At 44.3% G+C, this 25,520-nt stretch overlaps 1 protein-coding gene across 1 annotated transcript; it reads right to left on the reverse strand.

Annotated features, from left to right (window-relative positions):
• Positions 1 to 438: 438 nt before the first annotated feature.
• On the reverse strand, positions 439 to 11,239 carry sppl3 (signal peptide peptidase 3). The gene is made up of 11 exons (XM_068753045.1): positions 11,214 to 11,239; positions 5,542 to 5,619; positions 5,128 to 5,213; positions 4,926 to 5,045; positions 4,635 to 4,713; positions 3,271 to 3,383; positions 2,210 to 2,316; positions 1,931 to 2,094; positions 867 to 1,057; positions 673 to 782; positions 439 to 571 (listed from the first exon to the last, which is right to left on the reverse strand). The coding sequence occupies exons 1-11, from the start codon at positions 11,237 to 11,239 to the stop codon at positions 500 to 502; spliced, it is 1,146 nt and encodes a 381-aa protein (XP_068609146.1). The 3' UTR covers positions 439 to 499.
• Positions 11,240 to 25,520: the final 14,281 nt, after the last annotated feature.

The raw sequence follows: 25,520 nt of genomic DNA on the forward strand, positions 1-25,520 counted from the left end.
CCCCCACCGAGTCTCACATCCTAAAGTCCACAAGGAGGGGAGGGCGTGGTCCTTGAGTTCATCCGGGTCGCTGACAAAAGGAGACGCAGAGGAAATTTTAAGACGAGGTGGAAAATGTAGAGAAGAGACGTCTGACGTCTGGAATGGGAAGCGGCAAACGACACCAACTACAGAAGAGCGGAAAAGAAACAAAACCAGACAAAGGGCAGGGTAGAGTGGAAAGAGCATCGACAGGATGCGGTGTAATGAAGAGGAAATAGACCGAAGAGAGGAAACGGAGATAAAGCGGTGAGGATGGAGGGACCAAAGATGAGTTGTGTTGGGGCGTGGTGATCCACACACTGGCGTCCTTCCGAGGGTTTTCACAGAGGATTGGCAGAAAGCATGAACACGTGACGACGACATGGTCTCACTGCGAGCCGCGCCCTCTCTCCTTCCCTCTAATCGAGGCGAAGGGTCCACAGTCCTCCCCGGTGCTGGTCGTTCATCCCAGGGTGCATCATACCTCCAGGAAGCGGGAGCTGCTGGTCTTAGTGTGAAAGGGCTCTGACCACATGCGCCGCAAATCCCCCTGCGGACCACGGACATCAATCAAAGGAGTCTCACGTTAGAACCAACTCCAGCGCCACCATTACTAGAAAAGGATCCGCAAATTATGTCCGTCAGCCGTACCTTCAGGTAGGCCATCGTGAGCAGAGGCAGCAGGGTGAAGGGTACCAAGTAGAGCAGAGCGGGCTGAGCGGCGCGATGAATCCTGGAGGCCACGGTGGCGGTCAGCAGACCTGATGACAGTCGCACCAGCGTCCATCGCATTACAATCAGTGACAGCAACGAAACCTTGTTCTTCCACCGACTGGCCCACTCACCCACAAAGTATCCGATCAGAGTGCAGTGGAAATAGGAGACGCGCTGCATGCGTCCGGGCGCGCTCCCAGGCCCCGGGACTTCTCCAGCCGCCTGCTTCTTGTAGTTGTCGTAGCGCAGGACAAAGCACAAGAGCAGCCCCGGCATCACGATGTCTCCTATTCCCAGCATCGAGAAGTGACTTCCCGTGGAGCTGTGCACAGGCGAAAGAAGAAAAAAAATGTACTCAGGGTGGAAGGATTGCACGAACGAGAAGGTCCAAAGCAACAAAATGGCGTTATTTCCGTATTTCCTTATGCACACAAACGCAGCCCCCTGAACAAAGATTTAGAGCCATGACAGTGTTCCTGAGAGGAAAAGAAAATTATATTGGACAGGTTAAAAAAATAAATAAAAAGGAAAAACAACTTTATTCTTATTTTAATGTGTCTTAAAGTGCAAGCTGATGAGATAGCAACACGTAACAAAAAGAGCATTGACAGGATGCATTCGATATAAATATGACCCTGAAACTGAAGGATAGCCCAGGTTGACATAGCAAGCATTAATCCCAACACTCTGTCCCTAGGCCTCATCAAGGATCTGCGTCTCCAGCTCATTTCCTCACGCTGTTCCGATCGCTGCTGAGGGGAGAGGACTGATCGATTGTAGTGAATTAAGAAATGTGACCCCCTTCTGTGCGGACCCACGTTTCTGAGTTACCGACCCAGAACCGAGGCTTAAAAGGAGATGAACTAAGGATACTCAGATAAAAGGTCACCAGTTGAGCGAATACCCGAGCGCCTCCGCTTTAAGGTCCCCTGATCAAGCCGGGATCGTGAGAAGGATATGGAAGCAGGAAAGGGGAACAAGCGGAGTTCTTGAGTTGCTTGTGGCACTACAGGAATAATTATGAGATTACCAATAATTTTTCCTCCTCTGCTGACCACAAATAACCAATAAATAAACCAACACAACCATTAAGAGCCTTCAGAGCAGACATGGAGATGACGTTCATACAAATATAGAGCAGCGACTGAGCAATAGCAGAGGGACTTTTATTTCCTCGCCAAGGTGAAGTTATTACCTGGGAAAGACCAGTTTGCCAGGCAAGGAGAGCCGGGGCACGTCGCGGCCCATGCCAGGCCCCAAGTGGAGCTTCCTGGACAGAACGTCTATGGGATTTTCAGCGGGTTGTGTCGCAACCTTGACCATCACATTACTATTAAAGATGTAGGCTGAGAAGAACACCTGCAGGAGAAGAGGAGGAGTTACGATATACGATAACAACATGAAGAGATCTCTTCCCTTTTCTTCCGGCAGTGGCTCTGATGGAGGGGAAGTTCTGAAAAGGGAGACGTCTTACCCAGAACACGTCGTAGATGAGCAGTCCTGACAGCAGCAGGCAGGACACCTTTAGACTGGGAAGCCGCACAAAGGCAATCATGGCAACGCACAAACCCATGGCTAACGCTGCAGGGAGGAGAAACATGACTTACTATCTAGATAGATCAGGGGCGCTCACACTTTTTCAGCATGCGAGCTACTAATAAAATGATCAAGTCAAAGATCTACACTAAAAAAATGCGAAACATAGAAGTATTTTCAAATTTATCGAAGATTCTTTATTTACAATGTATGCTGATGTACCCTGCGCAACCGTAAAATATTGCACAACACAATTTAATTATTCCATATATTGGAAGGACTTCTTGTTATTAATGATGACGCAACACACCCGGAACGATGCCTCGGTGGCGGCTTTCGCTTTTGAAGTATGTTGTGTGAAAAATGACTGCCGTCCGGACAACTAGGATTTTTAATTCATCAACCTCTTTTTCTCAGCTCGCTTTTCGGCGGAAAGTCGGTGTCGTGTTTTCCATGAACAGTCCGAAAATGTCGCCCCACATTTCCCCTTCTTTGGTATTGCGATGGTAGACTGGCAGTGTAAATGCAGCGCAGCTGCCTGACGTTTATTTTGAAATGTGCGCTCTTATTTTGTAGTGCAAGGGGAAGTTGCATCTGTACTAGAGTTAGCGGCAGAGAGGAGCCGAGCGACACCGGGCTCCGGTGCAACGCCGTTAGTTCTTTAGTTTAAGTTTCATTACTCCGAGTATCTGATGAAGAGTACTGCAGGAAGAAAACTGCCTCTTGGTCGTGTTGAAGCATCCAAAGTATTCTCCGGTGTATCAATAAATAAAACATCTGGACTCTGAAGAGCGATCTATGGGCGGCACAGTGATGCGATTGACCCACATTACATTCTCGATCGACGTATTGCGCACCCCTGATCTAGATCATTCCAAGGAGGCAGACGTTGTTCTGAGGCCGACAGTTTTGTCGTTCATTCATGGTGGCCTAAACTCATTATTCAATGCCGCCACACACAAAACGCATATGAACAAGAGAGTCGCGGCGGCGGCGCACCGTCCATGAGAAGCCAGTGTCCAGTCAGCACCCAGATCAGCACCAACATGACGGACAGGGAGAAGGAGAGGAGCTCGGCCAGAGTGAAACGCCCACAGCAGCCGAAGGAAATCCTGCAATGAGACCAAACGGGCGTGCAAGAAATCAAGACACGACCGGGCGAGCGTTCACAGGCTGACTAGTTCACCATGAAACATGGTGTAAGACAAGTCGGGTGAGAGAGCACTGATCTGCGCGGGTGAGAGAGCAGGGCGGGCGGGGGAGTCTGTGAAGATGATGAAGCACGAACCCTCCTAGAATGTCATGGAAGCGCTTGATTCACGTCTCAGGATAGCTAGCTATTGCTAGCTCAAATGCTAGTTGTAGAAGCAAACAAACAGCTGGTATAGTCTTTGGGTGTTTCTCTCGGCTACAGAACATTACTAGGTGTATTCCTGTTAGACCGGACTCGCAGGGTAACCATCAGATAAACATTGGATTCAGTGTAAATAAACACCTTTTAATAAACCCGAGCATTGAGCAGCCGATGGATGCTTTTGGAGTACAGCATCGCGGGTGAGGGAACCGCTCCAGCATTTTCTCCCTTCGCCTGATCGCCAGGAAGACATCAGCGATGACTCATATTCGTTTGCCTCTAAGGTAGCGTGAACGTTTTTGTACTGTGGGAGCTCACAAGCACTGGTTTGTGTAGATTGTTTAGGGTGATGGCTGCATTACAAATGCATAGCAACACGTAGCTTCTGAAGGTCACCCCCCCCACACACACACACCACCACTGGCTGACATCATGTGTGTTTGGATTCAGCGCCTCTTAGCTCGATTTTAATAAAATAGGTCTCTGCTGTCTTATAGAGGGAGGTTTGCTCGGTTCCTTTTTTTTTACGACTCCCACAGAAATGTTTGTATCAGAATCTGCTGGTTGGTGAATCACCGACGTACCAGTAGATGCAACTGCTGAAATCGGATTCACCTATCCTGTTTATTATTATTTTTTTTGCAGTGGCATAAAACAGACGGCGTGATTAAGCTCCAATTAGGTGCTTTTGGTGTTTTAAATGAAGTAAAATCTGTCCTGAAAACAACAAACAGGAACACAGTTCAACTCTCCAGGCTTTCTTACTTGTTAATCACAGTGTGTGTGTGTATGGAAAATGTTAAAATTCTAAGAACACCGTCAGGAGCATCTCATTACGGAATCATCGTGGTGCAGTAAGAGAAAGGTTCACCCAAATGAGACAATAGTCATCGTGTAAATCACCTAATTAATCGAGAACTTGACTTATGGATGTGATTAATTACATAGCTTTGTGTAAAGATGTACAAAACAGCTTGGAGCGGTGACACACAGAAATGAAAGCTCTTACTTGTTCTGTGGGGAGCAGGGCTTGGTCAGATACTGGCACATCGGCAACAAGAGGAACGCAAATGCGATTGTTGCGAGAACTGGGGAGGAGAGCAAAGCGCAGATGTGAGACCGACTCGTTCCAATCGTTCGATGGAAGCTTAATGGGGCGTTTAGGGGCCTCCACAGTTTCAATAATGAAGACAGGCTCGAGACCTTCCCCTGCGTGTGGGACTATTGAAGGGGAATGTGAAAGTCTTATTAAAAGAGGAATTCCACAGACGTGCAGATTGTGTTTAACGGCGGTACTCACCTGCAGTGCAGATGGTGAAGACCACCTGTACAGAGTCAAAGAAGAAGAACATGACTAGCAGGGACACGGAGGCGCCTATGGGCAGAAACAGGGCCTGTGTGGAGTCTATTGTTTGAATACCTGCAAGATGAAAACAGAGTGATCAGTCGTAGAACACAGAGTGTGTGTGTGTGTATATTCAACCCATCGGTGTCACACTCACTGTTGTTTGTGTTGCCGTTGAAAGTCCCGGGCACGGGGTTACCGTCTTTATCCTTCTCCTGGTTCTCACAATCCATATTTAATGACCTGCATGAAGAAACAATGGAAGATGGCAGCGAGCAGAGGCTGATGGACTCCCCCCACTGGTGACTCCATTGATATGCAACTTGCTGGAGGACATTTGACACGTTTACTGCAGGGGTTTGGGACCACAGCACAGCTGACTTGTACTGCAAAAGACCCAAAAAGTACTGCAACAAGTGTTTTACCACTTACTCTGGCAGTCTGAATCCCAAAGTGAGAGCACTATATTTGACGCTAGGGAGACTTAAGGTGCTTTTGCAGCACACGTCCCTGTCCGTGTCATTGTCCGCCACCGTGCTGACAGCCGAGGAGAGGATTTGTTGACCCTCACCTGAAGCTGCCATAGACGATGAGAAGGATGGAGATGAGGAAGGTGGACACCTGGCTGGAGTCAACTAGGGAGTACGCCCTGAAGAGAAGGGAGAGAGGAAGAGTAACATGAACGCAGTCGTCGGAGTAAAGAGTAAAACATAAACTGCGCGTCGCTTTCGCTGAACGGAAACCAGATTCCAGGAGAGCCATGTTTTTGATTACCATAACACTGATTCATCAGAACCATTTTCTACTCTGTAAAAGACCAGTCAACACTATACATCACATGCACGACGGTAAAGTAAAGAAACTTTAAAAACAAAAAGAACGCTACCTCTTCCTTTTATGGGACCCTTAAGTCAAACAGAGTGTATACCGATATATTATTTAATACATACCGGTTTATTATTCAATATAATGGGAGGAGCAGGTTAATTAAAACCATGAAGATCCTCTCCTCAATCATAGATTTACCGTAACAAATGAGCATTAAATAGTAGAGTATTCTGAAATTAATACTTCATTACCAACTAAAAACACAACCCACGTTGTCTCATGCAAGACATTCCAGCAAGTAACGGTCTATTTTTTACCGAACAAAGTAAAACAGAGTACCAGCTGGGTTCTAATGTGCAGCCTGACGCCGTTTCTGAGCACGTTTCTCTCGTACGAACGATCTGAGCCTTAGCACGGCGCGGACGAGACATGCAGCATCATAACGCAGCGCTGTTGTAAAGACAAGGCTGACATTGTGAAGCGCCCGCCTCCTGTTAACACATAGATTTGACCCCCACCCTGACCTGTGTCCTGTCAAATTCACCGAGCATGAACACTAGCAATGCAATAACTGTCTGAAATCCCCATTTTGCAAATTTCTTTCATTTTCTATCGCTTTTTCCACTTTGCGGGTCACAGAGGTTGGTGGAGCCTATCCCAGCTTGCTATGGGCGAGAGGCTGAGGCGTACACCCCGAATGCATCGCCAGGCCAGACAGAGACAAACAACCACTCGCGCACACACTCGCACGCTACGGACAATTTGGGGCACCCAATTGACCTAAATTGCATGTTTTTGGAGGTGGGAGGAAACAGGAGAAAACCCACACGGACACGGAGAGAACTTGCAAACTCCTCACAGATAGGACTTGAACCCAGCACCTTCATGCTGTGAGGTGAGAGCACTAACCACTGCGCCACCGTGCGACTTGATGCATCATTTCATCTGAGCGTCTCATCATACATTGCATTTACTCACATTTTGTTGCATCAGAGTAAATTAAAAAGTGATTATAAATGATTCCACATCAGACTCAATTATCGGTATGTATCATCAGTTTGTCATCGAGATAAAATGAACAGATAAATACATTTAAATCTTTGACGATGAGACAGTGATTTTTAGTATTAGTGCTTCAATGTGCCCCCCCCCCCCCCCCTTGCATGGTTGATATGGATTTGTCTTTGTTCAGCGCACCAGTTTCACCAAGGCTGGCTAGCTTTCCAGGTCAACAATCACACAGGATGAGCGCACATCAAACTCTCCGTCTATATTTTGAACGCCTGTTGCCATCGGAAGCTGCAGCCTCCAGTTCTCTCAAATGATTGAGGCGTTGGTCGATGTAGCGCCGGGAAATGGATGAAAAACAGCGACAGCAACGTGTCCTACAAATACCAAGTGCTTCATTTGATGTCAGCACAGTTAAAGGATGCCAAACACATCGCATCACACTGAAGAATATTTATGGTGATTGCCAGCAAAAAAAAAAGAAAATTGTACGTTTTCCTGATTCTGGGTACAAAAACAGTAAAATTTAGATAAGATGCATAAAATCGATTAATTCTAATGATCTAACAATGTACGAAATAGGTAATACAAAAATGAGGCCGTTTGTTCTGGCAGGCGATGATCGCCGTTTCTGATCCGGGTTACTGGTTCTACTAAACACTGACAGAGAGAGCAAGACCCGCATAAAAGCCAGAGCGTGACAAATCATCTTCCATTCTGTCCCCAAGTGTCACAGAAACGCGTAGCTTTTATCGTAATGCAGAGGCGGAAGAAAGCAAGCATTCTCTTTCTTTCACTCAGCAGGATAGGAATGAGTTCAGAGTGTCTGTGGGGAGGGGTAACACGTAGCTCACTGTGGAAACGGGACACCCAGACAATACTGCACCACGCACATTTGCCCCCCCCCCCGTGTAACCCTCTGCTTAACAGCTAACAAATACAGTCACCATTATCTTTGCAAATGCACATATTTGTTCGCATAATGACAATAAAGAATCTTGAATAATTTCAGAGAGTTGCACCTGACCCGAAGTCTAACAGTTTAAACCATTTGTCAGCAGCCGGCCGTTGCAGCACGAAGAACGCCAGTAGTTCGGCCTCGGGCGTTCAGTTACTAATTATGAAGTGATCTTGTTCTACTGCATACGGTCACTGATGATGTCACTGCAATACATACCTAGAAGGCCAGTTTCATCTGCCACAGAGCTAATTCATATTCTGGTGTCGGACCGCTTCGGCCGAATTCCGTGCACAGAAGCCGGTAGAACATGGGTGAGATAGATGAATGGAACATTTAAAAACTAAACACAATCCCGGACTGTTGAGGGCTGGATGGCAGCCCACAACGCCATAAGACGGCCTTGTTCGCTGACAGACTCGGTTTTCAACAACACAATTCCAATACCGTCCTCCATCAAGCCAGTTGCATGCATGACTTGACCACTAAAGGTCCAGGCCACAAGGAAACAATGAGGAGTTTTGGCCTGGTTAAGATATGTAATAATGACTATGCAGAAAGTTATAAATGAAGCCCAACTAGAGTGAACACATGGAACCAAAATAGCCATAATAAAAGTATGTCATCCAAGAGTCCTGGCATTATTTACTTTAACAGAATCTAATGTATGGAGTTCTTTAATCAGGAAATACCATTTATTTATCTGTATTTATTATCTGTCTTCTCTTATGCAATGTTTGCATCCTTTACGGTCCATAATGTGATTTGCAGACAGTCAGAGCTGGGATTTGAACCACCGATTTGCTGATCACTGGACGACCTGCTCTAATCAACTAGCCACAGCCGCCCCAAGTAAAATCCCCAGTGTTCACACCAGGGATTTATTCCACTCATTAAATTCAAAGCTGTTTGACTTTTTTCTATTGTGGCCTCATCAAACTAATCCAAGAGTCAGAGGTCACGAAGCAAGCTGAAGCTAAAGTGTCGTCTGCTGCTTCGGTCATCGAAAAGCAATTTATACCATCTGCATCAAAGTCTCCTAAAACATAAATTCAAAAACACTCCCAGTAAATGGTTATAACTGCAAACAACACATGAAGATTGTGTTGAGAGATGCCTGGCAGCCTTAAAACGCACCATTACTGCACCACTCTGAAAGCAGAGGCACATCTTGACCACAACACGTCGCGGGATTATCTTCCTTTACTGCTGACACGGATGGAGTGCTTTTATCAACCATCTTGCACCCACTCTCGGTGTCCAAAACTTCCCGTCTCTCAGACAGATTGTAACGGTTTCGGGACATTTGCTATAAACTCTTTCCACCAGCCTTGAAGTTAACACAAACAGGAACCTTTTGCATACAACTGGGATGGAAAACCAGAACGAAAGGCACACGGCAACAACAATGAAGTGAAGGTTTTAAATAACAGTTACAAGAAAAAGCACAAACTTGCACAATTCTGCAATCTTTGGTTCCCTCTAGGCTAATTAAAATATTTCGCATGACGGCAACCAGCAGACGCAGTGAGACATACCCAGAGAAGAGGAATTTAACAAGTCTGGATGGAAAATTAACACATGAAATACATAATTTCATTGCATCACTGTGTGAAACGATAAGCGCTGTTCTAATACGGATGCGTGTGCATCACGGCATAAAGGTCAGGAAGCACCGCTCTATAACTGTCGCATAAAATGTGCTGGTTGAAAAGTTCGCGCTCACGCAAGCACGTATTTGATGAGCTTCGAAGAACTGAAAATGAGGAAGCGTCTCCAAGTCAACCTGCTGCTGCTAAGACTAAAAAAGAGGCATGAAAAAAAAAAAAAATGTAAAAAGGCACAGCTTTAAAAAGATGTGTTCTTCTAAATTGCAGTCACTATAGAATACATTCCGGTCTTTGATCGCTGACGACAGGGTCGTGACAAAACCACTAACTGATGCAATCCCACAATATACTTATCAATATGAGGTCTAAATGGAGAGGTCCCAATATGAATGTGATTAGACAAATTAAGCTCACTTGTTATACAGGAAATACAGAGACGTATTCTAGATGCAAACATGTCTGCCAATAAAGTCTTTTGAGTCTCGAGTCTTTTGTCACAAAAACCCATCAATATAAAGAAGCATAAAGACGTTTACAAAAAAAAAAAAACCCATCAGTGTTAAATTGAGTACTAAGCCCTTTAGTTTATTAAACACACAGCAGCATTTATGACAAGATTCACCACTTGTTGCTGCCTATAAACTAATTTACACAATTCCATCTTTAACCATTACACCCATGACCTGTGTGTTTTAGGTGCTGGCCAGCAAACCCCACAATAAGACTCAAGAAAAAAAAAAAAAAAAGGAAAACTGCCTAAAAACAAACCGAAACACAATTAAGTCAATCCACATTTTCAAAAACAATGGTTGTCAGAATAAATGCACCGATTAAACAACAAATTTATGAGACGACATGTATGTTTGCAACCCAGTGAGGGAGGAAGGCTATTGCAGATCTCTGGACTATTCTTTCCCAACAGGATGCTGTCCTAAAAATACAAAATGATTACAACCCCCGAGCCCAAAACGCTGGCATGAAATTAGCTAGGCCTCAACAAAAGTCAGGTTTATTTCCAATTCATGCAGGCAAATCATTGCAGTCACAACGTCAACAGCGTAACCCCCCCCCCCCCCCCCCCAATCGATCACATAATGATACGGGGGTCACGTGACCTCCACGCTGTAAAACGCACCAATCTAAATTCGGGGTTGTCATATCCGACGACATGTCGCAATCAATAAATTCACCCTGAAACTTGAATTTCGGGGCATGACTGCGACAGCAGAGTTCAACGGCAGATCCTTTGTTGTTATGGCGGCCATACACAATCGATCCAACGCGAACTCGGCGAGGCAGCGAACGTCACCCTGATCTGATCGACACTGTTGAGATCAACGAGCTAAATTACGATATTCGAAAAGCAACCATTTAAAAAATATCATCGGCGAGAATGTCTGTCATTCACTGACTTGCTAGCATAATCAGCTTAGCAACCCGTCCGGCAGCTAGCTCTTTAGCTTAGTATTTTACACATTTCCGTGCACGTGAACAAGATGTCTAACCTGAATTTAATTTTAAATCTGAATTTCAGCACTCGCTCACTGCGAACGAGTTCTGACGGAGGAGAGGAGCTGGATAGCCGCCGCTAGCTAACCAGCCAGCTCGGGTTAGCCGTTAGCAATGTCACAACTGTAGGAATAAATATTTGAATGAGACATTTGACCTTTTTTTCCCCCTAGACGGCAGTTAATACGTAGAAATTAACAGTAAAGCAAAACCACCATTTGACCGAAGTACAATTCATTAGCTTAGTAACCTATGAGAGAGAGTAGCAGCAGCAGCAGCAGCTAGCATTAGACGGCTACCGTGGGCACCGCGATGCCAGTGCGCACTCACCAAGACGAGTAGCCCTGCTCCGCCATATCGCCGAAAACAGCGCGTTCCGCTGCGGCTAGCACGGATTCACGTCCCGGCGACAGCCCGCTGTGACCACGGAGAGCTTTTCTGCTTATCCCCTCACAATCCGACGCCCTAGCAGCTACTTCTAGGTGACAACATGATGCATCCTGGCAGCAGCTAGCGATCACTAGCTGAATATCGTGCGACTGAAACGGGAATGGTACTCGCTATCGTTCGGTGGACGAGACAAAGCACCCCGAGAAAGAAAAAAAAGAAAAAAGAAAAGCCCCACTGATGTTATTCTCATCGGTTTCGCTGTTGTCCTGCCGTCACCCCCCCCCCCCCAAACCGAGAAGGCTCGGTCTTCAACGATGCTACACCCACAGCAAATCCATATTCAGCGCGCTGTGTCCGAAATAAATCCCGGCGTTCCTCAAGTCGGCAGCCCCGAGCTGTTATGGAAGACGCTTAGCTTTGTTTTCAATGGCGAGAGTCACGGGAACGCGCAAATTCGCCCTGCTGTAGAGCTCTGCATGTGGAACGAGCACTGAAACGGGGGCGCGCACTGACTATGCTTCCCCTTCATCCTTTAATATTCACATAACGTCGATTAGTAAACATGATTAATGGATATTAAGTGAATTGAAGGTTTAATCGATAAAGGTGATTTGTTTCTCATTACCATAAACTGATTATATTAGCTAATATTAGAACCACGCTACAATAGAAACATCTTGGCTCTTCACAAGTATTTTGAATTTCGGTTTACATCGCTATCCATACAATTTATTGATTCTTAAAAATCAACCCCTCGTGACCGTTGTTTGATTCTCTGTTTGCTGGATTGCCAGTGGGATTTTGTAAATTTATTGGGGGGGGGGGGGGGGGGGCAGATTAGAAAGCATTACATTTTGGTGGGAATCTATGGGGGCGGGTTGAGAAATACATCCTCAACAGCACTGTGAAATAGGGCGATTGTTTGTTTGCTTTCTCAGTGAAGAATGTGTCGCTCTTTGTGTAAACACCCCCCCCCCCCAAATATATATATATAAAAAAATAAACAAATATGTATTTAAGGATCGGATGTGTGTTTTTGCAATTTGGTGGGGATTCAAAGAAAAATTCAGAACCCCTGGACCCCCCAATCGCCTCAGTTTGTCCCTCATCACTTTCCTTTGGTCTTTGTTCTCCCTGCATTTCAGCAACACGTTCTGAGGACGACTCCTCTTCCCCACATCTCTCACACAACCCAGATCCTCAATGATCCATTCAGTACACAATGTCCCAACCTCATTCTCAGTTTTACTATCCCCCCCCCCCGCCCTGCTGCCTAGGCCGACCCTTCTCCTCCCCATCCCAACTCGCCTGCCACTGCTGAACACCCATTTCCCAGATCATTCTCTTTGCCTCTCCTTTGCTGATCTGGACGTGCGTTTTCCACTCTCCCCATCTCCAAAGCGCTTTTTGCCAACGTGTCTGCCTTCTCATTCCCTCCCACGCCTACATGTGCCTCTGAGGACGGCTGTTCGTCAGGTACGGGCTAAGTAGTGCGATAATCAGCGGCGATGAGCACCAGGTGTCTTGTGGTGGAGCTCAGCCAAACCGCCCTCAGCTGTGTACACTGCCAGAAAGAACAGACAGGGAAATTAGAACAAGTGGCAAAAGTTGAGACGTCTAAGCATAACAGTGGCAATTAAGGCGAGAGAAGCCACAAATAATTTTGATTTTGATGTATTCAAAAGTAAAGAAGCATTTTTTGTGTCACCATTAGGCAGAGTAGAGCCCTTGATGATTTTATGTCCATTAGTTATTCTAGTACTCCTGATATTCCTTATACTTGTATCAACAAAAAAAACAACAATGTCAGTAGTAATAACAACGATTACAGTAAAGTAAGTGCTTTACAGAAAATAATATTCCTGCGATAAATAATGAAAATATACAGGAATATAATATGTATTTATATTATATTCCTGTAGTAGTTAAGAATAACACAGAATAAAAACAAGTAACTATTTTCATGAATAGTACTGTAGTACAGAAGTGCATGCAAAGTCCAAATGAGTTTCATATCTCTGTAAATTGTAATACATGTAATAATTAAATGCTCATGCAAAGCGATAATTTTTTAATTCCCTCCGCCAAGGAGGTTATGTTTTCGCCTGTTTGTTTGTCTGTTAGCAACAAAACCAAAAACGTTACAGACAGACCTTGATGGAATTTTCAGGAAATGTTGAGAATGTTACCAAGAACAGATGTTTAAAGTTTGGTGATGATCCAGAAGAGATCCTGGATTCTGGATCACCTTTAAATATTAATTAACATTGCAGTCAATGGAGCGTCATAATTTGTTCCTCAATATATTGGTTGATTATTGACCAATGTTTATGGAATTTGACACAGTCATATAGGGTGGGGATCTCTATCTTACTGCCATATTTCATCTGGATCAGATCCAGAATGAAGTCTGGAAAAAATATATCTAAAATCTTAACATTGAAAAAATTTACAGATTCAAAAATCTTTTAAAAATACACATAAAATGTAACTTTTCATAATTGGTGAATAAAGATACCAAGACGGTGTAAATCCAGTTAAGAGGGGAATGAGCTGCGCTCTCAGTGCTTTTGTAGTTTTTCATTTAAAAACTTCATGTAAAACTGGCTTCATTGATACCCGTAGGTAGTGTGTGCCACAGTTTTGGGCCATAATTGACAAAAGCAGCATCAGATAATCTCAGCAATCTTAAAGGCAGCAGTGAACAAAGGAATAAGAATAAGATGTTTCTTTACCATGAGGGATGGTGATGCAACAGAGACTCAGTGCAGGGCAGGTAAAACTGGATCGATGTGCTCTTTCCTATTGCTTCTGGTTAATAGTCACGATGCAGAGTTGTGAATGTTGAAGGCTCTCGGCTGTTTTGAAGATGAAATAACAATGCTTTTGTCACATTGGTATTGTAGGATGTAAGGTTTGCATCTGAATCTAAGATAATATCAAGATGTGCAGCTTTATTCCAGGGAGACAATTTCACCAGATTAAAAAACAGCACTTGTCATTTTAGTTTTGAGCCAACTGGTAGGATTTTGTATTATTATTTTATTTCTTCTGTATGATTGTGAAAACATACAGTGTGCTTTCTGATGATGTCAGCAATGGACCAAAATATATATTTTTAACATGAAAAACTCAATTTGTGAGGGTTGCTATGGCGACTTTTGCTGCAGGTTGATTTCTGCTCCTGCACAGCCGCGGAGGCATCGTTGAACTGAATGAGACGCACCTGTTCCACATCTCACCTAATCAGCTCCTGCCTCTTTGGACCCGACTCTCTGCCAGATCATCCTCTCTGTTTCCTCAGTATTTCCAGGCTCTCCTTGTTCTATGTGTCGTCCCACATTCCCTAGGTCTATCTTTAATACCCGAGGAGAAAGATCCAGTTGAAATCGGGATACATTTTCACAATAAAACCATTTTCTAATCATCTGTTCCTGGTAACATTACTAATATATCCTGAAAATGTCATCAAGATCTGTCGGTAACTCTTGAGTTATGTTGCTAACAGACAGACAGCGACAGAGAGGTGGTGGCAAATAAAAATAAAGGACACCAACAAGCACAAGTCATGAAATGAAAACCACAAAACCAACATATATCCAAATGGTGCAGTGCAGAGATTTGGCCACTATATGTCCTCCTCGACTTTGTCAAAGATGCAGAAGCAGACATGCCGAGTTCTGTGTTTTCTGCAACACTTCATTCAGACAGATCAACTTCACTAATTTCATTTTAATAATTTCATTTATATGCCATTATTTTATTTGTCTTGTTTGCTAAACCTAAATCTCCTGTATTCAGCAGATGTGGATTTGTTATTGTATTTGTGTTAAAAATGCAGGAAGCTTTGAAATACTGTACATAAACCACTTTCCTCACACTCAGACAGGTATTAATATTATCCTGGTCATGAATCACAAAATGAAGTATAAAATCCACTGACACAGATTCCATGCTTGCTGTCAAGGACGCCCCTGCAAAAAGCAAACCCAACATTCCCATCTCTGTATTATAGATTTCTCTCAACCGCTAATGTCGCTACACCACAACAAGTTTAGTTCATGCGTATAAAAGGGCCAAGAGCAAATGTGCCATCGTAAATAACTGGTACTAATTCATGTTGCAAATGTTTCTTAGAGTCAAAGATAAAGACTGATTCTGGAGTCGGCAGCTGAGACAGTTTCTCATACCCATTCCATTCAAGCTGAGTCGGGGGGGGGGGGGGACTATTTGAAGCTCTCCCTTTGGGCTCCAGGGTTCTGTGGGATCCGGGTGTGCTGACACTGTTAGCGCGCTTGATATGAGAGTCTGATCAAAGCTGGCTCGTTCTGCCTGACCGATTTCCACAGGATTAAGGATTAGGGAGACAGGAAGCTGGGAGAGGCACAGAGACAATCTGGGAGAGACAAAAGGGATAGTGAGGGATATGGAGAGTGAAAGGGATAGAACATTGCTGAAGGAGACGGGAGGTCATCAGGCACTGGTAGAGAAAATCCTGAGACGGCAAACAGGGGATAAAGTCACATAAAAAAAAATACGTTATGTTAATAATTAGAACAAAAACTGCAGGATTTCATTAAAAGCATTTCATTTAAAGTGATTAAAAAGGCATACTTTTGCTGATTTACCTTTTCTATCTGGACCTTGCGGGAGCCCATCTGTTCCCACCCAACGTTCTCTCAGAGGACCAGCCTGTGCTGCAGCTCATCAAGTGTTAAGTCTGTTACACGTGGCTGGGAGACAAACCCTGCTGTGCTTTAATGGTTAAATATTGAAATCAATTCCACAACTAACAGGCAGCCAGTGTAGAGCTGCTTAACGGGTGGGGGTGGGGGGTCTTTTGTTCTTTATTGGCTTCATTAGTCTTACGGCTACAGTTTTGCAAGCAGGAACTTGCATCTGATTGTAATAATGGCAGCCTAAATGTTTGTATATTATAATATGATGACAAAAGACAACATTTTTAACGTATTGGGGGAGACAATAAACGTCTGTGAGATGGCTACCAAGAACATTTGGAACGCTGGAATAGTTAAAGGATTACATGCGATGTCTTGTCTGAACAGCCACTGCCATGTTTACTCCTCAACGTGTCTCAAAGGCCTTAAAATTGTGTTCTTTTGATAAAATACATTTAATTGTGATTGATTTCCAGTCATATTACTCTAGTATGGGTTTCCGTGCTTTTGTGGCAATTACAATGAAGTCTTTGGTTTCTCTTATGCATTTCTTGGGGATGTTCAGTTTACGGCCCGCAAGCCGAAACCGAGACATCAATTATGTCTGCGACGTTGAATAAGTAAGGATTGCATCATGGTAATTAATGTTAAACATCGATCGGGGTGATGGAATAAAGAGTCGCGACAATTGGAAGCAGTGGCAGGGGGGAGGAAGCGGGGACCAGAGACCACCTGCCTGCCAGACCAGATTAAAAGGGCTGGATGGAAGGTCGAGGAGAGGCAAGTTGTCCACCAGCAGCTGATTAATTACACATTGCACACCCTGAGCAACTTGATATGGGCATCTTTTCACGCTGGACAGTGTGTGTGTGTGTGTGTCAGAAGAAGGGGTGGAGCCTTTACACACTGGCGGCATTCATAATGACAAAGCGATAATTTGAATCATGCGCCAGTGCTTCAAACACGACAGTCAAGGCATGTTTGCCCTCTGATGCTGCAGTTGGCCAAAAAAGCTTTCCTTATCGTGATGCCCTGTGAGCTTACTAAAAAATGGCAGAAATGCATGAACCACCCGTTCACACCCTGTGGCACGAAGCCTCATTTGTTGGAGCCTCTATCAATTCTTCGTAATAGCCAATAGCAATAAAGGAAGTGGTCCCAGTTTCACAGAAGCAGTTGGCACGGAAACAGCACATTACACCATCATCCAATCCCCCTCCCATTCCTTTGTCGTCATTTCTCCCCCCCTCCTCCTCCTCCTCCTCCTCCCTCTCTCTCTATCTTGTATGTTTTTTCAGTCATCAATGAAATCTCAACCAATCCTGCTGCTGGTCTGTCAGAAGGCACACAGAACCCGAAGGAGCAGACTCATTGCCTCATCCCACCGTCCTGGCTGATCGGGCTGAGATTCTTTAACGACCAATATATATTTTATAATCCCAGCATGACAAAGATAGACTGAACGCTGCCGCTACCAAATCCTGTTTTTTTCCCCTCTCGCTTTCTCTCACTCTCATGATTTAATCCTGACCATTTCCCCCTTCTGTCTATCCCAACAGACTCCTCCCTCCATTTCTGTCCTGGACTCCCTCTCCCTGCCTCTCCGTCTCTGACACACTAGAACACACACACACACACACACACATATATACACGCCCTCCACCCCCATCGCTGCAGTGTCTCAACTGCCTGGAGCAAACAAGAGAGGATATGGAACACAGACATTAATAAGAGAAAGAGGGGTGCTGAAACAGAGAGAGGTACGTGAGCGTGTTAAACCGTTGAGTATGAGGAAGATGTGAAAATGAAACAGCAGCACTGAGGTTGGATTGCACAGTCTCTCTCTCTTTCTCTCTCTCTCTCTCTCTCTCTCTCTCTCTCTCTCTCTCTCTCTCTCTCTCTGCAAGGGCTTGTCTGCAGTATCCTTTGTAAATGGATGCTAGCTTGTGAACACGGTAAGCCTGACTACTCTCAGACAGACACACACAATCGTTGTTGCTGTTGTTGTTGTTGGTTTTTTGCAATCACCAAAAGGCTGACCTGCTTTGGACCGCACAGAAGGTCTTCGTCAGTAGGGGTATTCGGCATTGGGAGCTGGTGTTTTTCTGATAAAACGGGGAAGGTGATGTTCAGAGATGGCACCAAGGCAGGGAGACTGTCCAGTCCCCTCCTCCACCCTGACAGCTCTGTGCCAGCGGTCGCTGTTATCCTCCGCTTGCAATTTGACTCATCGTCTCCCCTGAGCATCCCCGATTCTTAGGGGATGCTTTTAACTTAAATGCAGCGCTTCATTCATGTGGCCGTTGCATGTAGGACAAGTGAAGGATGCACCAAATGTGTTTGTGTACGTATGTGTGTGTGTGTCTTGTGTCCATGTCTCTGTGCTTTTGTCCAGGCCAGGAAATGAGAGGGTGGGAATCATCCTCGCACACAATCAAGAGCTCAGCCCTTCCAACTTTGCATTGAATGCGAATTTACAGGGAGAGGTGTGTGAATCCCGTAAAGCTCTGGATGAGCGGTCAATTTGTGGCCTGAAAGTGGAGTTTGCTGTCTGCTCTTCTTCGGAAGGGAAATTCACATCGTCTTTCATTTTTAATCCCGAGCTGAGATTAATTTGGTTCATTTGTGCGTTTATGAATATTAAATGTTAATGCTGATAAGGATGAAAGAGGGTCCGAGCTGAATGCCACCATAGCCCAAGTAGATGATTTGTGACCGATTTCCTGCTTGACCATATTTTCGTTTTTTTCGCTGGGGCTGGGGCTGTTTGCATAGCGTCAGGAGAGCATGTGTGTGTGCCGCATGGATGTTTGTGTTACATGCATGAGAGAGAGAAAGAGAGAGAGAAAGCACCAATGCAGGGAGGGAACGTGGAGCTGGGGGGGGGGGGGGGGGGTTCGAGACAGATAGGGCAGAGGGGCGGAGGTTGATGCAGCAAGAAAGCAAGAAAGAGAAGGAAAGGGGAGATTTGGATTGAATAAAAAAAAAAGAGAAGGGGTAAACACTCTGATCATTTCACAAGGGTAGAAAGACGTGCTTTTCCGAGCATGTGAGACAGAAAGAATGCTGGATGTGTCTGTGAGTTCCTCCGGCAGCAGCCTTCATCGGGCATCTCAGACATCTGTGATTCAAGGCAGAGATGCAAGTTGAATTCCACCACGCTTTCATCTCTTGAGCACCACTGGTACCGAGACAGATCAGGAATACTAGACTGATACTTACACTGATTCGTGGATGGCTTTTACAGAAAACCTGGCTGTAAGCCTCACAGACTGTGCCGTGGTTTGAACTTACACTTCTCACCCAAGAAAATGGCTTACATGTTGGAATTCCGTTTTTCATTTCGCAACATATAAACTCAGATTTTCAAAGTCGCCGTTAGAAATCGTGCCCTCTGTCTCATTCTCTATGTAGAGTTCAAGCCAGAAACAGCAATAATGGTCTCTTGAAACCACAGGGGGTGTATTTAAGGTGATAACACACATGTTCAAAGGTTAAACTCATGATGTCATTGCAACAGAAGATGCAGGTCATGTCAGATACTGAGCAATAACTGAAGAGGCGGGTGCACTCAACAAATGTTTTGAGTGCAAACATAGCCTCGCGGTCCATGCTTTGCACCCCCAATTCAGTTCAGCTACGATCTTGCTCTCAACTAGTTTGGCAACCATGAATAAACAAATCCAAGGTCACATTCACTGTGACAAAAGCCCCAGTCACTCTTGAGACCTGCACTATCATGTATATATATATATATTTAAACTGGAAAACCTGTTTTCCTTTAACACATAATGAAAAATGTCAGATCACCGGTGACCTTGTGTTTAAAATGATGGATGACTCGTGTCCAGGGTGAAATACAAAGGTTAATCACGTGATTACACAACGGGCCTTCACAAAGACACCGACTAGTATCGTCCTTCCCTCATACACACATAGACTGCTTACCCGATGAAATGACGCTGCTCTTCTTTTGATTGTGTTTGTTAAATCACCTCAACATAAATTGTTAAATCAGTGGGACACACATTACATAAATAAAGCCTAGTCTGATTTCACAAAGTAGCACTCAAGTGACCTTTATACAGCACTATACTAGATCCCACTCCACCGAGTGACGTAATGTCAAGGGACAGCAGGGAGACATTTGGTTTGAAAATGACAGCAGCCGTCACATTTGCACTTTTAGCTATCTTAAACCGTGTAGGTGAGCACACCACTCACTTGGGCAATTAAACTCTGCTCCGTAACAGCAAGGGACCCAACCTAGTTCCCTCGGCAGCCTATTTAATAAAATGATTAATCTACCATTAGTCATTTATTTCCTGCAGAGGGAGGAACAGACTGGCTGCGCAAATCTCACATATTTATGTTAGTGACCCTGAAAATTAGCATGAAAAATGATCCTTGACTGCAGACGTTACGAAATGCCCAGTGAAAAGGAGAGTGCGTCCGTTGCTCTTTCAGCTTTGCTCCCATTCAGCTGGCTCAGCTTTCGTGTTTGTTTTGGGTCTCCAATCCTTGCCAGGTACTGGAACAAAGTGTCGCCCCTGCACGGACGGCTGTAAGGCATTGCTTCCGTCAGACAGGCACTGACATAAAGAGGACACATGAATACGCAATATGCAAGTTCTGTCTCTAGAGGTCTCATAACCAGAAAGACGACAGAGGACGGTTTGGAAGTGAAAGATAATGTTATGTGGCCAAAACCATCCAACCAGAAATACTAAAAACGTAAACGAGTTGTGTTGAACGGATTACGTTTGTGGCATAAGCTACATGTCATAGTAGCATAGCGTAGTAAGGTAGATCAACAACAAGTCTTATCTTGTTCTTATCATTTATTTTTCATCAGCTGATCAGTCCTCTCATTACCTCAAGATTCTTGCCTGTCTTCACGTCCACATATGAGTACACTGCAGGGAGAGGAGGAAAGTCTAAACGCCATTATCCCATAATCCTTTTAGGGTCATTTGATTCTGTTTTTGGGATGTTTCAGGAACTATTCAGGCAGTAAACAGCGATGAATATTTGTGCTGCCGTGAATAATACAAACATTAGTATTTAATTAGTAATTAAATTAGTTCTCTTCTGCTGACTTTCATACATCCTCATCATTAAACCATATTTCCCCAGAAATGTAACAACAGGAGGGGGACATGATGCCATCGACAGGGCAACAGATGAAATTTGACCTGAAATAAGGTACCCTTTGGGCCAGCACGGTGGCGCAGTGGGTAGCGTTGTTGTCTCACATCAAGAAGGTATTTTTGTCGATTCCATCTGGGGCCTCCAACCTCCAAAAACATGCAACTTAGGTGAACTGGTCATTCTAAATTGATGATGGGGAGTGGCTGTTTCTCTCTCTATAAGGCCTGGCGACTTATCCAGGGTGCATCCGGCCTCAGCAGGGGCAGGCGCCAGCGTAAACCCGGGACACGGATTTGGACAATCAAGACAATGAATGGATTAAGTTGTCATTTGGCGCTACATGAAGGAAACATCGAGTCAGATGATCCCGTTGTTGCCTCCTTTCTGATCTGGGCTGGTACCCACATAGTTCCTTAATTCTATTACTCTCATTTTAGAGGGGGACTAACAGAACAACTTTGTGTCCCACCACACACACACACACACACACACATAACAGCGGTCACACGACAACAAGGAGGTGGAAGCAAGGATGCTGGGCTGCACTGTGTGTGTGTGTGTTGTACACATCCATGGATGGACGTATGCGCTCACATCCTGTACAGTGTTTGCTGTTATAATAATACAGGCAGTTAGTAATAACATTTACAGGACAACAATTGGCTCATTTTGGTGAGGTCCGCTTTTCTAATAGAAAACCTGAAAGGGTGAAACGAGTAGGATCCACTGTATTGCAGATAAAGTCTAGATTCCTGGATAATGTTTCTGCAAAATAATCCACTATTCATCTTGTAATTCCTTCCCATCTGGCCATCTGGCAGCCTCATATGACATTCAGTCAACACCACGTCTGCGTAGGAGCATAAATAGTCTTCATTTCACTGATTGTTGTCCTTACAGCATTTCTTTTACTGATCCATTTGGGTTAATGGCTTTTTATGCTGCTGCATCTGGTGCAGCATGAGATATATTTCCTTTGCCCATTCCACTAATTGCATCATGTCAGTGCGTCGTGGAAGCCTGCGACCCACCGCGCTCAGCCTTAGACTTCTCTGTCATGATGAAATCGTGATGATGTTTGATTGTATGCTTGTGGTATTCACCTAAATTGTTTTGACCCATGTGATATATACAATATAGAGAGGACTTCTTTATGTAACTACGTCTGCTTGCACCAACAGATATAACAGGCAGACACCCAAAGGCTTGCGCGTGTACTCACATTTACCCCCCCCCCCCCCCTGAATGGCTGAAGTGCCCACCTTGTGCCATCTTATCCGTTCACGTCACACAGTCTACCCATTACTCAGCCTGCGCACAAACAAACCATTGTCATCGATGGCTGGCCTTGTGACTCGCTGTGAGCCACGGCATTGAAGAATTGGGGGAAACACAGCCATGGACGGAGCATCTCGACTATAGAGACTTCACGCTCCCCCCATCGCCACGCTGTTTGGGGGGGGGGGCGCACTAGAACACTAGCCATCATTGTTTTCCATAATGAATGAGTAATGTCCTCGCATGTGTACAATATACTGGCAGCTTTCTTTGAGGTCTGCATTTAGGACAGCCGGTCAGCGAGCGACGACACAAAATATTGAACAAACAGTTATGAGAGACAAATTAAGAATTTACTGCAACTCTGTTCTGATAATATGGCCATTCTTGATAATGATTCACTTTACTGGCGTTCATAATGAATTTGTACAGACGTCTGCTGGCGGTCAGTCAAAGCAAGCAAAGATGCCGCTAGGGAAGTCGCTCGTGTGAATAGTTAGAAAACATTTGAAATCAGATTGTTGCCGCTGGTCCTCATAATGGGAGGCAAGTGGCGCATATCTGCATTACTCTACACAATACGATCAGCTAGTTGTGTTAATGCTTCCTCTGAGTGGGTGGCGTGCATGAAAAGAGAGTAGCCTGACATTCATAGTGGATTAACACAAAAGACACGTTGGCCATGGAGGGAAGAGCAAAGCAAAAAACAGGAGGTTGAGAAAACACAAAGGAGCCTCAGCAGGCGTTACGCAGACTCGTGCTTTGTATAAACGTGGCCGCTCAGGTCAACCGTTTAAGACTATCAACTACAGTATAATCATCTTCCGTCTTGCTGTGGTATTTCCTGGTCGGACGCGCTTGACTGGATGTCTTGCTGGGAGAATCGCTTTCTTGTCACAAAGGCAACACGCCAGGTATCCCAGCATGCTTTGTGCTGCAAATCAGCTGCTTCCTATAGCCAATGAATGAGTGTAATATATGAATATAAAATGAACGACGCTCAATGTGATGTCACAGGCCAACAACAGCCGAAGCTGGCAGTGTTCCCATTGGTTGCTCATGACCATGAATCAGCTGTAAGGACATTATTCATGCAGATGCATAATAAAACTGAACAGTCATTGTCAATGTGCATTATTGCAAAAATCCTTTTACGAGTCAAGCTGCTGCTTTTTGTTATGGCTTTAATACGTGTGTGTGTGTGTGAGAGAGAAAGAGAGAGAGAGATGAGTGGGGAATACTACCGTTATATGTGGTCGGCATGTGATTATCATAAATCTGCTCTGGGGGGTTTACAACTGCCTATTTATTAAATATGCAGGCAAAAGTGACAAAATGTAGCACATAACACAGCAGCATTTATGGCTGGTGTGATTTTAGGTGTTTCCACAGCAGGTTTATAAAGACATAGCTGTTTACCGTCTTGTGTTTGCTGCCGGTTGGTCTTATCTGCCGTTGATTAATTGTCTTGGATTCAAGATATTTTCTTCTTTGAGTTTTTCTGCTACCTGCTACTAGCTGCTTCTTAACGGGAGATAGCATTAGCCTTTTTGGTTTGTCCAATTCAGCCTGTTTCAGATTGCACTGCAGCCGAATACAGTGGCCAAAAAACTTTGTTTCCATTCACATCCAGCAGATTATTTTCTTGCTCTTCTGGGGAATAGGAATCCAATATCCATTCTGCTTTTCAGCTCTTTTTGTGAGATGTTTGACTCAGAATCCAGGATCTCTTCTGGATCATCACCAGAAGTGTTTCATCTCTTCCTGATAACATTCCCATCATTTGCTGAAAATGTAATAAAGATCAGTCTGGAACTTTTTAAGTTATTTTGCTAAGAACAGATAAACCCCAGCAGAACCATAACCACCTCGGGGTTAGTAGCGGTGTTAATGTGTGGTGTCCTGTTCAGGGTGGTGAAATGAGATCCTGATTTTCTCCACCATGGAAGTTTGCCTGTTGATGGAATTACACCAAAAGCTTAACAGAATTTCATGCAACCTTTTGTGAAGGTTAACACATGATGAGGAACAAACAAATAAATAATTTGGATGCAGACAATGGAGCTATTCAGAAATGTTTTAAGTGCTTTTTTTTAATATTGCAAACTTGTGACTGTTTTGGTGAATTGGACTGAAACTAATTAACATATTAGCATGAAACTTGGTAGAAGGGTGCGGTAAGTGTGTGTGTGTGTGGAGCGGGGGCTGGTTCTCTTTTCTCCTTTCCTTTGATATTGCGAGGACATTTTTTTTTTATTTGATGAAAAGACAGGGTTGGAGGGATGAAATTGCGGAGGGATGACATTGATCATTTCAGAGTTACGACAGGCTTTCTGCAATTTAGAAGTATGTGTTTAGCGAAAAAGAATTGCTGTTACGACTAGCGGAATGCACTGGCTGCAGAGTTGTGAGTGAGAACGTACATATGTACAGGATAAATGGAATAAACGTATGTAAATATTTTTTCGGTCAACGGGAGTTTCGCTTAATGACAAAATCGTGTGACTCCGTCATTAAGCGAGGACCAGCTGTAATCTCTTTGGTCTATTCCTCTTTCTTCAAAACCTTAAATCGACTCAAATATGTTATTTATAATTTTGTGAAATAAAGTTCATGCAACCTGCTCTATTTGAAACGTTTGAACTAAGTCCATCCATTAACTTTGATGAATTATTTGATATTAAAATAAATCAAATTGATCAAAAGGTGCTGCAGATTCATGCGAATCACAGATAAAGCTCTTGACAAATGTGCGTTATACAGATGGATGAACAAAATGCTAGAGATATAATAATAATGCTTGATTTTATATAGCGCTTTTCTAGGCACCAAAAGACGCTTGACATTGTGCATTATTCATTCACACCATGGGGCAGACTGACAGGAGCAAGGCTGCCAATTTGCGCCATCGGCCCTGCTGACCACCACCAACATTCATTCGCTCACTACATTCACACAGGCAATGTGGGTGAAGTGTCTTGCCCAACGACACAATGACAGTGGACACATGTGCCGGAGCCGGGAATCGGACCGCTAACCTCTAGATCATAGGACTACCCACTCAACAACCTGCGCCACCATTGCACCCTGTTGATTTTATCAATACCCGATGTCTTCAATCTTTATGGACTTTTATGTT

The sequence above is a fragment of the Brachionichthys hirsutus genome, chromosome 19, assembly GCF_040956055.1.
Source record: "Brachionichthys hirsutus isolate HB-005 chromosome 19, CSIRO-AGI_Bhir_v1, whole genome shotgun sequence".
Taxonomy (NCBI): domain Eukaryota; kingdom Metazoa; phylum Chordata; class Actinopteri; order Lophiiformes; family Brachionichthyidae; genus Brachionichthys; species Brachionichthys hirsutus.